This window comes from Erithacus rubecula, assembly GCF_903797595.1.
Source record: "Erithacus rubecula genome assembly, chromosome: 4".
NCBI classification, from domain to species: Eukaryota; Metazoa; Chordata; class Aves; order Passeriformes; family Muscicapidae; genus Erithacus; species Erithacus rubecula.
In genome coordinates this window covers 67709192-67721597 of record NC_136686.1, presented here as the reverse complement: position 1 = coordinate 67721597, position 12406 = coordinate 67709192, and the positions used below count along the sequence as shown (strand labels likewise).

At 52.9% G+C, this 12406-nt stretch overlaps 2 protein-coding genes across 4 annotated transcripts in view; both read right to left on the bottom strand.

The window, feature by feature from the left end:
• Nucleotides 1–59: 59 nt before the first annotated feature.
• On the bottom strand, nucleotides 60–2505 carry LOC306801806 (calmodulin, striated muscle). Of its 2 annotated transcripts, XM_079305185.1 has the most exons (3): nucleotides 2438–2505; nucleotides 229–607; nucleotides 60–130 (listed from the first exon to the last, which is right to left on the bottom strand). In XM_079305185.1, the coding sequence occupies exon 2, from the start codon at nucleotides 583–585 to the stop codon at nucleotides 244–246; it is 342 nt and encodes a 113-aa protein (XP_079161311.1). In that variant the 5' UTR covers nucleotides 586–607; nucleotides 2438–2505; the 3' UTR covers nucleotides 60–130; nucleotides 229–243. The 2 variants fall into 2 exon arrangements, with proteins under 2 accessions (XP_079161311.1, XP_079161310.1); XM_079305184.1 differs by lacking the exon at nucleotides 2438–2505 and having other exon boundaries at nucleotides 229–778.
• Nucleotides 2506–4838: 2333 nt separating this feature from the next.
• The window catches only part of NET1 (neuroepithelial cell transforming 1), a 45886-nt gene continuing 38318 nt past the window's right edge, over nucleotides 4839–12406 (bottom strand). For both annotated transcript variants that reach the window (XM_079303983.1, XM_079303984.1), the window contains 9 exons: nucleotides 11588–11695; nucleotides 10757–10924; nucleotides 10001–10063; nucleotides 9496–9592; nucleotides 9312–9388; nucleotides 8501–8758; nucleotides 8096–8266; nucleotides 7183–7369; nucleotides 4839–6641 (listed from right to left, as the gene is read on the bottom strand). In XM_079303983.1, the coding sequence (XP_079160109.1) occupies nucleotides 6262–6641; nucleotides 7183–7369; nucleotides 8096–8266; nucleotides 8501–8758; nucleotides 9312–9388; nucleotides 9496–9592; nucleotides 10001–10063; nucleotides 10757–10924; nucleotides 11588–11695 (1509 nt within the window). In that variant the 3' untranslated portion in view covers nucleotides 4839–6261. The remainder of the gene's footprint in view (nucleotides 6642–7182; nucleotides 7370–8095; nucleotides 8267–8500; nucleotides 8759–9311; nucleotides 9389–9495; nucleotides 9593–10000; nucleotides 10064–10756; nucleotides 10925–11587; nucleotides 11696–12406) is intronic.

Genomic DNA, 12406 nt, shown 5'->3' with positions numbered 1-12406 from the left:
CCACGGGGACCCCAAATCCATCTGCAAACCCAACGCCGGTTGCTGGGACAAAAGAAGATTTTTTCCAGCCTGGAGAAAGTGGGAAAGGATGGAGGGGCTGGGGTAGAACCACTACCACAACCTCTGTTCCCTATGAAAAAAAAAAAAAAAGATAAAAAAAATTACAAAAGCACCACAAACACGATGCAGAGCCAAGAACTGGGGATTTCCCACGGGGTGCTGCATTACCTGGAGCTGCAGCCATCACTTCTCCGTCATCATCCTCACGAACTCCTCGTAGTTGACCTGCCCGTCGTTGTTGCAATCGGCCTCTTTGATCATCTCGTCCACCTCCTCGTCCGTCAGCTTCTCTCCCAGGTTGGTCATGACGTGCCGCAGCTCGGCCGCGCTGATGTAGCCATTCCCGTCCTTGTCGAACACTCGGAACGCCTCCCGGATTTCCTCCTCGCTGTCCGTGTCCCGCATCTTCCTCGCCATCAGCGACAGGAACTCGGGGAAGTCGATGGTGCCGCTGCCGTCGGCGTCCACCTCTGCCACCATGTCCTGCAGCTCGGCCTCGCTGGGGTTCTGGCCCAGCGAGCGCATCACCGTGCCCAGCTCCTTGGTGCTGATGCAGCCGTCGCCGTCGCGGTCGAAGAGGGAAAAAGCTTCTTTGAATTCGGCGATTTTCTCCTCCGACAGCCGCTCCGCCATGGCGCTGCCCAGGCGAGCACGCGGCTCTGTCCCGGCACGCCGAGGAGCAGATGGAGCCTGGAGCCTCCTCCTTCCCTCCCTCCGCCTCTCCCTGGATCAGCAGCAGGAGATGGAGCCTCCTCCTTCCATCCCTCCCTCCTCCCTTCCTCAGCCTCTCCCTGGATCAGCATCAAGAGGAGATGGAGTCTCCTCCTTCCCTCCTTTCCTCTCTCTTTCCCTCCCTTGGCCTCTGCCTGGATCAGCAGCAGGAGGAGATGGAGCCTCCTCCTTCCATCCCTTTCTCCCTCATTCCCTTCCTCCTCCCCTCAGCCTCTCCCTGGATCAGCAGCAGGAGATGAAGCCTCATCCTTCCCTTCCTCCGTCCTTCCCTCCATCAGCCTCTCCCTGGATTATCAGGAGAAGGAGATGCAGCCTCCTCCTTCCCTTCTTCCTTCCCTCCCTTCCTTGGCCTCTCCATGGACCAGCAGCAGGAGGAGGCAGGAATGGGAATGGACACGGAATTTTTGGGAGCTGGGGAAGGAGTGACCCAACCCCCCCGGGCCAGCCTGGCTCTCATCCCGCTGCTCCCACGGGGTCAGAACCCAACAAAACCCTCATGAAGGGATTTGGGCTCTGTGGTTTGGGGAGTGACACAGCGATTTTCCCGGTTTTAGGGATATTTTGGGGAGGTTTGGAGCTGTACAGTGTCCCCAGGCAGTGCTGGCAGCACATCAGAGGCGCCGAGGGAGGATCCCGGGGCAGGTCCTGGCAGATCCCCTGAGTCACCTCCGGGGGATCCAGGTGGGGCTGGGGGGTCCTGCCCTGTTACTCAGGGATGAGCTGAGTCCTCCCCATTGTAAGGCTGGGTTTACTCATCTCTTACTCAGGGAGTAAAGGAGGGGACAGTGATGAATGAGGGGGTGTTTCTCCATTCATCCATCCACGGATCAAATCTATTCATGGATTCCATTCATCCATGGATCCCATCCATTCATCCAATTCATTCATGGATTCCATCCATCCATCCATGGATTCTATCAATGGATCCCATCCATCCCTCCATGAATTCCATCATTCATCTCTCAATGAATCCCATCTATCCCTCTATCCATGGATCCAATCCCTCTATCCATGGATTCCATCCATCCATCATCCTTCCCTCCTTCCATCCCTCCCTCTTTCCTCTGTGCCCACAACAGCTCTGTGACCTTCACCAGCCGAATCAAGGAGCTGCAGGACCTTGGAAATTCCACAGCAGAAGATAATTTCACTTACTCAGCTACAGGAAATGGGCACCAGGTGATCCCAGTTTAACCCAGGTTGGAATTAGAGCTGCGGGATTTGGAGGGAAGGGCACAAACAAACCCAGCCCATGGAAGAGCTGAGGGACACCTGGGGAATGGTGGGATAAATGTGGGAGAGGAACGTTCTCCTGGGGAAAACCTCCCCTGGAAAAAGCTCTGAGTGTGCGGGAGGCTGCAATTCCCAGGAGGAGCTGAGGGAGCCGAGCTGGGAACCTGCCCCGGGAGAGTTTCGGGGAGGGGAGGCCCTGGCAGCTCCTCTTGTGCAAGAGCTGCTCCCCATTCTCTGTCTGCCCTGCTCCAGGTTTAATGAGATCCAACCCAAGGGGAGGCGGAGCTGGCTGGGATCCGCCTGGGAGAGGAAAATCCCGACAGATCACGGGGGTTTGGAGAGCTGGGAGGGTTTAGTGTTGGTTCAGAGGGGCTGGGGCTGAAATCGGGGGGATTTGGGGTCCCTGTGTCACCTGGCTGAGGGTGGAGGGGCTGTGCTGTCCGGGCTGGATCAAAGCTGGAATCTGCTGCTTCCTTCCCGTGAAATCCACGGCATCATATCCCATGGATCCCATCCCAACCCTGTGACCAGCACCCATCACCTTTCATCCCATTCCATTCCCATGACCAGCACCCATCACCTCCCATCCCATCGCCAGCACTCACCGTATCCCATTATCCCATCCCATTATCCCATCCCACCTCCCCATTTTCAGGATAAGGTCAAAACCAGCCCTTTATTTTGTCTATGCTTAACTGCACCTCATTTATCAGGATAATTATCCCAGTAAAACCTCCTGCTGGCCCATAAAATCCCGTGATTTATGGTCTAATCCTATTTACAGTGGGTGGGCTGAGGGGTAGCACAGGGAAGGGGAGACCACCACGGTGGGATTGGGAGCGTTTTTTGGCAGCCGAATTTCCCGGGATGTCTCCACCTGGAGCTGGGAAAGTTGGTGCTTTGATGAAGGAGGGCCCCTTAAAGCCTCACACGGAGTTTTCCAGGCTCGTGTCTGGTTTTGAGGGGCCCAGTCCAAGGAACGGGGGGGAAAATTCCCCCAGTTCAGAAGGTGAAAAGCTTCCAGTTGGATTCTGCCGAGGCGGCTCGTGCCCAGATGTGCACAGATGTGTCTGGGTTTGCAGCTGCAGACGCGGCAGGGGAGGGCTGGGAGGGGATGAATTCATGGAAAAAGGGAAAGTTGGGAGGGAAGCGGCTCCGACAGGGAAAAGCTCCGCGGGGCCCCTGAACCAGCCCAGACGGATCCCGGGAGCGGCTGTGGGGAGGGGGAGGAACCCGACAAACGCCGGCAAAAACCCCGCCCGGGCTCCGCGTGGAAAACGGGATTTTGGAGAGGTTGATACCACAAGGGCTGCGAGGGTCTTGGGGCTGTTGTTGGAGTGAAATTTGGGATTTGGGTTTGGTTTAGACTTTGCTTCCACAGAGATTCCCAAATCCAAGGGCAAACTGAAGGGCAGCTCCTAAAGCCGCAGCAAAGGGACCCTGATCTGGGTGTCCCCCGGGAGGATTGGGGTGCCGGGGAATGGGGTGCAGGAACTGGGGGGTGGGGATTGGGGTGCCAGGGACTGACGCAGGGATTGGGGTGCTGGATTTGGGGCGGGAGGCATTGGGGTGCCGGGAGTGGGGTGCCAGGGACTGACGCAGGGATTGGGGTGCTGGATTTGGGGCGGGAGGCATTGGGGTGCAGGGATTGGGGTGCCGGGAGTGGGGTGCCAGGGACTGACGCAGGGATTTGGGTGCAGGGACTGGGGCGCCGGGGATTTGGGTGCCGGGGACTGACGCAGGGATTGGGGTGCTGGATTTGGGGCGGCAGGGACTGGGGCTCCAGGGATTGGGGTGCTGGATTTGGGGTGCAGGGATTGTGGCGCCGGGATTCCGGGGGGATCGCGCCCCCAGCGCCCCCAGCCCGGGCAGGTCCCCGCGGGAGGCGGCGGCTGCGCCGGGCGGATCCCCGAGGCAAACCCGGAGCCGGAGCTGCTCGCCCGGGCGGAGCTGCCACATCCGCGGGCTCCCCCCGCCCCGGGGGCTCCGCAGCCGCCGGAGCCCGGGGAGCGAGCAGCGCTTGTTTAGTCTGCAGGAGGGAGGGCTCAGACGGCTGCACATTCCTGCCGGAGGGACAGAGCGGGGACTGGAAGCAGCAGGGGCTGCGGGGGATTATTTAAAGGGAATTACTTCCAAAGGGAATTCAGGATTTTTGGCTGATTTGCCGTCGGCTGCAGCACCAGAGGAAGATTGAGCCCAGCCTCTCTTGGGGAGGACAAACAGACAATCCCTGGGATTTCCTCTCCCTGTGCTCCAGCAGCTCACTGATGGCTTGTTTGTTTTACAGGAGGAGCTGCTTTTCCAGCTTCTCCCTGCTCGGGAAGGGCTGAATTCCCTCTGGATCCAATCGGCTTCAGAGCTCAGGGCTCAGCTGTAAATCCCGTCCCTAAAATCGGAGCTGCTCCTTCCCTCCCTCCCTCCCAGGGAGTGGGGCCAGCCTGGAGCTGGGATTGCTCCATGAACACCCCACACAGGGTCAGGCTGCAGGGTTTGGGAAAACTGGGAACACTGGATGGGCTGATCCTGGTACAGGATCCTCAGATCAGCCCAGCAGGATCCCCCTCCCCAAGGATTAACCTTTACTAAATGAGGGCACTGCTGCTGATGGGGATGGATGAGGAGAATCCCACTGCTCCCTTTTCCCTGAGAAACTGAGTCCATAAACTCACCTCGTGCCCTGCCTGGACATGGAAGCTGTAAAACGCCAGATTGTCCTGCCTGAACACAAAAAATCACAGCAGGAGGACAGGGGCTCCTCCTGGAGAGATCCCTCCTTATCCAGAGCCAGCCCTGGAGCACAGACACGAGGCAGGTGAGAGGTGTCAGGAATTTAATGGAACTTGGCACTGGAAACTGTACAACATTTACAGAGAACCACACGCTGTGTCTATGTACACACCCTCTGCCCACCCCCAAAGCTCCCAGCTGGACACGGGACAGGCAGTGACAATCCCTGCATGTGGAGTTACTGCTCACCCAGCCTGGTTTGGGATATGGCTCCCTAATCCTGGATGTCAGGTGACAGGGACTGCAGGATTCCACTCCCCAAACCTAAATTTCAGGATATGGCTCCCCAGTTGTGGATTTCAGGATCCCACTCCCCAATCCTGGATTTCAGGATCCTAATTCCAGATTTCAGGGACACCCCACTGTGCTCAGAGCTGTCCCGTTCCCAAGCTGGATCTTTCCCTGGATTTCCTCTGGATCTTTGGAGTGCTAGAAGATGGCAGTGCTGCCACCCTGAGTATTTACAACCACTCCCTCCTCTCCTCACACCTCCACCTCTTCCTCTCCTCTACCTTTCTACCACATGCAAGAACCCCTTGGTTGCCTCCAAGTCCTGCTTCCCGTTGGGAAGTGTTTCATTTCCAAAAGGCAACAAACAAATCTACCTTCAATCCCTGCTACCCCCTCTACTCACTGCTCCCCAAACCCTTTTACAACGTGCCTACAACCTTCCTACACCCTGGAGTAAAGCAGTTCTCTTTCAGTAGTGTCTCCTCCCAGTGGATTGCTCTGGGGTGATGTGAGGGACACTTGGGACATCACCCCCTGGAGCATGAAGGATCAAGTACTGGAAAGGAAATGCCAAGTCTGAGCAACAAAAGTACAAAAATAAAAATAAAAAAAAAAAATCCCAAACAACCAATCAAAGAAAACAAACAAAAAAACCCACCCAAAATCCCAACCCCCAAACTCGAAACAAAACTAATAAAAAAATTAAATAGTTGGCAGGATACAAGAGTGAGACAGAGGAATGTACAAAGGACACACAGAGATCAAAGATTCCAGTAGGTGAATTGAGAACCTGTTGAACTCGGGGTCTGTTTTTTTTTTAGGATTTCTCCTTTAGGATCATGCAAATTTCCAGGAATTACCATAACCACACACCAGAGTGACTTCAGGTGTTGAGTTCTTTTGCAGTGTTGATAAAACCCCTTGTGCTGCCCAAATTTCCACTTTGCTTCCCGTTCTCTACCACAACTGTGGGAAACTCCCAGTAACCCAAACCTGGTGTTCAGATTTTGGAAACCCCAGGTGGATTCAGAGTGTAAAAACAGAGCCCAGTTCAACAGTGACTGCACACCAGTAGCTGCCATTCCAACACAAACCCAGGATCTGATCCGCGGAGCCCCGAAGGCACCCCCGGTACAAAAATGTACAAGGAATTATTTATAAATTAACAGTTTTCCCCCAGAGTGGCACCAGGGCTCCTTATTTTTGTTTTTTTTTTCCTTACACCAGCGTTTCTTTCCTCTTCCCACTGAGCTGCTTCTCCCTGCATTTCCTGTGCCCGGGTGAGGTTCTGTGGGATTTCAGCCCCGAGTCCAGGACGGAGCCGCTCTCGGCCGCGCTCTCGTCCAGCTCCATGTGGGAAATGGCCGGCTGGCGCTGCTGGGCCGGGATGTTGGGCACTGAGGGGTTGTTCTCCTCTGATTCCTCGCTCAGCTCAGGCAGCTCCTTGAGCTCTGCAGCAGGAATGTTCCTCTGGAAGGGGGCGATGGCCGTGCGGATGCAGTTCACCCACTGCTGCTTGTGGAACACGTCGTTGGCCTGCAGCGTGTGCGACTGGCCCGGGCTGGGATCCTGGAAACGCACTCGGAAAATGTTTTTGGCTGCAGGGAAAAGGAAAAGTGCATCAGCTCCTGTAGCTGCCAGGCCTAGGGTGGGTTTAGCTTTGGGCTGCTCCAGGGGCCCCTGAGGCAGAATTCAGCTTCTCAGCTAGAAAGGAATGAGATCCTGGGAGATGCTGTAGAGGTTCTGCAGGCAGCTTTATTTCTTTAAAGGGTTCTACCAGCAAAACCCAGTCACATAGCACAGCAAGGGGTTTTTTACAGGGTTTAGGGGGATTGAAATTCTAACCAGTAAAATTATAAGTTGAGAACTCTCCAGTTACTTTAAGATTCTAGATGAGAAAAGACCAATCATTTCGTAATGACCAATAAAAATCCTAAATGATAGCAGGGGTTTTGGTAGGGAGGGGGAGCATCTCTCACTGTCTCAGCGATGAGATTCCCAGTATCACCCCCAAGTTCCCAGTTGGCATTTAGAGATGGCATTGGTAGGTTTGAAATCCCAAAATCCAGCAGGGTGACCAAGATGTTTTCTACCACAAGGCCTGGCTGTGAAGTCAGGGATGCAGTGATGGATCCATACCTTTATCAGAATTGCCAAAAGCCCCTCGGAAGGAGCCTCCCATCTTGACATCCCCGTCCTGCAGGTCCTCCAGCAGCAGCTCCTGCACGGGGATGGGCTGGCGGTACACCTGGAACAGCTGCCGCTCGTTGCGCGTCACCGGCCGCGTCAGCACCAGCACCTCTTGGAAGAGGAACACGTAGAGTTTCTGCAAGGGAAAACATCCCAGCTTCACTCTCCATGCCATGATTCAAGGCCATCTTATCTGCAGTTTCAGCCACAATCATTTTCAGGCTCCTGTGACAATGCCAAGGATTACATCAGCAGCTTTATTGTTTTATTGATTTGGTTTTAGTGATCCCTAGAAAGGGAATGATGACTCCCAGACACAGACATAGGATGATAAGGAGCCATATCTTTCCTGAGAACATGGAATGCCTCGTGTGAAGGAGTAAAATGGCCAATTAGACAAAAAAAAAAACAACAACAAACCCAATCAACAAAGAAAACATGAGAAGATTGGAGGTTGAATTCAGGACAAAAGGCAGCAAAGCCTGGAGAGCAGCAGGTGGGAGATAAACTGCAGGCAGCCCAGCCCAAAGTCAAACAGGCTTTGCAGGAACCCTTTTGTTTGGAAGAGCCAGGGCTCCACATGGGGAATGTCAGAGCACCTGGAAGTAAACAGTGGCAGGAAATCCCTCTGCATGGAGAGCACTTTCTCTGGGCATTCTGTGCTAATGGTTTTCCAGCTTCCCAAAGCTGACTGTGGAGCTGTCAGCAGGAAACTTTCCCTTACACCCTGAAACGAGGCTGCCCATAAGGGATTTCCTCTGCTTTTTTATCCAATATCTAAACTAACCCTAAGGATGGAAGGCTCCCAGTCCTGCTCTGAGGGAAGGTTTGAGAATTAATTAGTGCAAAACGAGGGACTTACGTGTCCATTTTTATTCTTCAGCTCCCCGTGGCACAGTAAAGCTTTGCTGCCTTCAATCCTTGGATCCTTCTGCTTCTCATCCAGGTATTCCAGCTTGTCAATGTAATACTGGCACTCAGACTCGCCCTTCTTCAGGTTGATATCAGAGAGGACTCCTTGGATTATGGATATCTAAAAGCCCAAACAAATGATTAAAAGGGATTAACAAACCCTGTGTGACCTCTGCTCGTGCTCTTTCACAACTCCAAAGGATTCAATCCATGTGGATTAACCCCTCACTTTCCCTGGCACAGATTTGTGCCCTTCAAGAAAACCCCCCTGGAAACTGCTGAGGCTTTAAGGAAGATTTCTGCAGCTCCCAAACCACATCCTTAGGGTCAGAAGCAGCACAGCAGGGTGACTCACAGCTTCCTCCAGGATGTGGATGTCAGGGTGCTCTTTGGGAGTGTGCCTGAGGATCTCCTTGAGCAGCAGGGGGTATTTGACCAGGCGGCTCCGAGGGATGTCCAGGAAGCTCCAGAGGTCCAGCTTGCGGCTGAAGGGAGACTCCAGGCAGCGCTGCAGGAAATCCTGCACCCTCCTGTCCTGCTTCTTCTGGTCCAGCAGGGCCTTGGCTGCCAGCTGGTTGCTGCAGTAGCCTTTGTAGGCATGGAGTCGAGGTAACTGCAGGAACAGAGCAGATTGAGGAGTCAGATTCCCTGGGGGAAAAGCAAACGTCACTCACACGGCAAACTGGTGGAGTTCTACAGCCCCCGCTGGGGAATTTGTCCCAATAATGAAGCCAAGGGAGGATCTTGGGAGAAAGATGAGGATGAGCACATGAAATTCCCAATGTTTGGATCCTGTGAGGAGGATGAGGATGATCACAGGAAGCCCATGAAGTTCCAAACAACTGGATCTTGTAAGGAGGATGAGCACAGGGAGCCCGTGAAGCTCCCAGTGTTTGGGATTAGCAAGGATAACAGTCCTGGAATCACACTGGGACAGAGTCCAGGAGACACAGACACTTCAACCCTAAATCAGCAAATCATTCCAAATCTCTGGGGTGAAATCATGGCCCATTCCAGCCAACAGAATCCCATTGTTTCCAGCATTGCCAGGATCTCCCTTCTGATCTTGCACTCAGGGTCACAAAAGCCACAGAGCTTTGCAGCTTCTGCCTTTAAACCTTCTCTAAGCTCAGTTTTAGCCCTTTGATTCCAAGTTCTGGACTCACCCACTTCACAAGGATGGGCCCAATCTGCTCCACTGTTCCATCTGGTTTCGTTGCTTCTCCCAAACTTGCCAGTAAGTCTGGAATGGGAACACAAAAAGAGGAATTGCAGCAATGCCCCAGTGAGTAACAGGAGAAAGCAGAGAGGTTAAATCCCAGCCAGCACAAACCACCCAGCTGCTCTTACCTTCGTGCAGAGGAATGTAGGAATCCAAGTCCCCAAAAATGTGGGTGAGTTCCTCCTCAGACATGATGGACAGTTTCAGCATGGGATCATGGTAGGCCTGTCAAATAAAATATATTCAAAGATATTCAGATGTGCCAAGTCCTAATTGAGTTAAACTGAGGGGATTTATCAGGTGAAACAAGTGAAGGCAACAGAAAGAGTAACACTGATTTGATACTAAAAGATTCACTCCATGAAGGATGGAGAATTAAATGAGAAGGATTTTCCTGTCTGGACTGTTCCCAGCTGGGATAGGGAGTCCCCAAGCAGCTCTGCACAATCCTTTTATGGCAGGGTTTGGTGCAATCTCAGCAGTGCTGGCCCAGTGCTCACGTCAGCTTTCTGGGCCAGCTTTCAAACTGGGGGTTCTGGGCTGATAAAGCTCCCACGTCACGTTTGCAGGTACAAAAAACCTTCATTATTCTCTGGAATGTCGTCACTGACCACAGGAAAAATCCCCACTCACCTTCCTGGCCAGCTTCAGGTCCTCAATCAGGTCCTGTTCTCCCCTGGACATTTCATAGATGGCCTGGGAGGAAGGGAACAAGGCAGCCAGAGTTACGTTGAATCCCAGAAAGAGCCTTTCAGCTGCCATGATGAACAGCCTGCCCTGAAAAGCCCCTTGGCCACCCCAACCACTCGATGGCACCTGGGCATGACAACCCAGAGTAAATCTGCTTTGCTAGCCCTGAGAAAGCAGCTTTGCTTCCAACTGTGTGAAAGCCCTGATGGCCCCTGCACGAGCCAAATTAAATATTAGAGCCTTTTAAATCACTGCTGTGAGCCAGGCGAGGCTGCAAACACAAAAGCCCCGAAACCACAGAGGTCAAATCCCAGCGGCTTCCGGCGGCTCCTGTGCTGTCTCCACAAGATCTGGCCAAGAACTCCAGGAAAAAGGCAAGCCAAGGCCTTGCTGCTTGGCTCCCAACCAATTGTCAGGAGTTTTAGGAGAAAGACAGCTGGCTCTGTGAGGAACCTGAGGTTGGGGCAGCTGCAGAGCAGCCAGAGGGGCCGGGGCTGAGATTTCAGGAATGCCGTGGAAAGTTTGGCATCTCCCAAGGGTCACACTGGATTCCAGAGTGGAATCCTGCTTTTCCCATGGCTGATGTAGACATAAATCTCAGGTTTAGTGCACAGGAAGATGCAGCCCCCTCCCTAAAGGTTGTTTCTCTTCCCAGACAAAAGGCTGCTGTTCCCAGCCCCGTTTTCCATGGGCAGTTACCTCCTGGCGCTTGATTTCTTTGGTGCTCAGGGATTCTTTGGTGTTGATATCCAACATTTCAGACCAAAGGACGCTGCTCCTTCTCTTAGGGGGAGTAGGAGCAGCAGATCTGCTGCAGGATTTCTGGGCACAGCCAGGGGATTTGCTGTCGCTGCGAAGGGTGAACGACTGCAGGGATTTTAAAAAAAAATTAATTAAGGATATTAAAAACAAACGTGGTGAGCCAACATTTCAGAAGTATTGCAGTGTTATCCATAGCACTCCCAATCCTTCATCCTTCTGGCAGGAAAACACACCCAGACACTTTTCCCCAGATAAAGGAAAGCTTTAATCAAGCTTGGCAAGGTTTTCCATGCCCCTCTCCCTGCACTGATCCGCTAGGGACGAAGATGGGAAGGCAAAGCTTGGGTTTATCTCCAAGGTATGAGGGAGTAAATAAACAAGGATCATAACTCTTCCTCTGGAGAGGTTAATCAGAAGCCACTTGAACCTTGCCCTGGTGTTTTGCAGACATGCTGTTATCTGCAGGTGTGAGCACAGAGCTCCTTTGCTGGGCAGCAGGGGCAGCTCCCCTCATGCTGCAGCACACGTGTGCCCAGGCCTGGGGCACCTTATCAGCTCCTTATCTCAGGCAGTTGGTTTGATTTACTGCTGAACCTGTTCATGCAGCACTTTATACCCGTGCTCTCCTCAGGTAGCACTTTTCACCCCCGAGGCCCAAAAAAGGTCACTGAGAGCTCCAAGAGACACCTCAAAATCCCAGGGGGTGCCTGTTTAACCCCCCCCCAACCAACCCCCTGGCCAAATCTCCAGGTTTTGCTCTGTTCTCACCTGGATTGTCTGCCCAAAGCGCCGAACTGCCCCATTTCTGACAGGGGAGATCAGGTTGGCCAGGGAGGTGACTCGTGCTAAAGGCCGGACCCGTTTCGTGCTTGGCTCCTGCAAAGCAAGCAGAGAACAAATTGTCCTGGCTGTGCCTCCCTTGGAAATTTCTCAGGCAGGTTCCAAAAGCACAAACCCACTTAAGGAGTGGCAAACACAGCAAGGAAGAGTGTTTGGAAGCAGCTATTCATCTTTCAAGGCTATAAATATTTGTCTGAACTTTAAGGCTGCAATTAAACTGCAGAGGTTTTTGCCCAGAGTTAAAAGAGGTGAGAGAACATCAGTGAGAATTCAAAATAGGGCTCCAGCAGGGACTGTTATGCTTTGAACAGAAATAGATTAAAGTGTTCTCTGACACTCTGTGGCAGCTAAAGATGGAGCTGGGATGTGCTTCTCCATTTTCTCATCTTTTCCTCTGGAGAAAGAATGTGTTTTTCCATTTTATTTTGGAGAGCAGAGCAGCAGTGGGGGCCCAGCACAGAAACAACCACAAGCTGGACATTCCTGCAAGGGACACGCACACAGATAAAGCTGAAATCCTTCAGTTTGTAAAGTTTCATCCTCCTCCTGCCCTCCCCCACCCCCTACAACCACTGTAATTTTTCTTACACGTTGTTTAGATTTGAAAGTTGGAGCTTCTGCTTTTCCCCACCAGGAGCTCAAGTCTGTCCCGACCCAAACGCTGCCAAGAAAGAGGAAACGCCCCTGGAAAGCTCCTGCTGCTTCACTTTTGAAAATTCTCTTGGCAACTCGATGTGTTTGAGATCA

Excerpts from the sequence above, each read along its gene's own strand:
- LOC306801806 (XM_079305184.1), bottom strand. The coding sequence starts at position 693 with ATGGCGGAGCGGCTGTCGGAGGAGAAAATCGCCGAATTCAAAGAAGCT.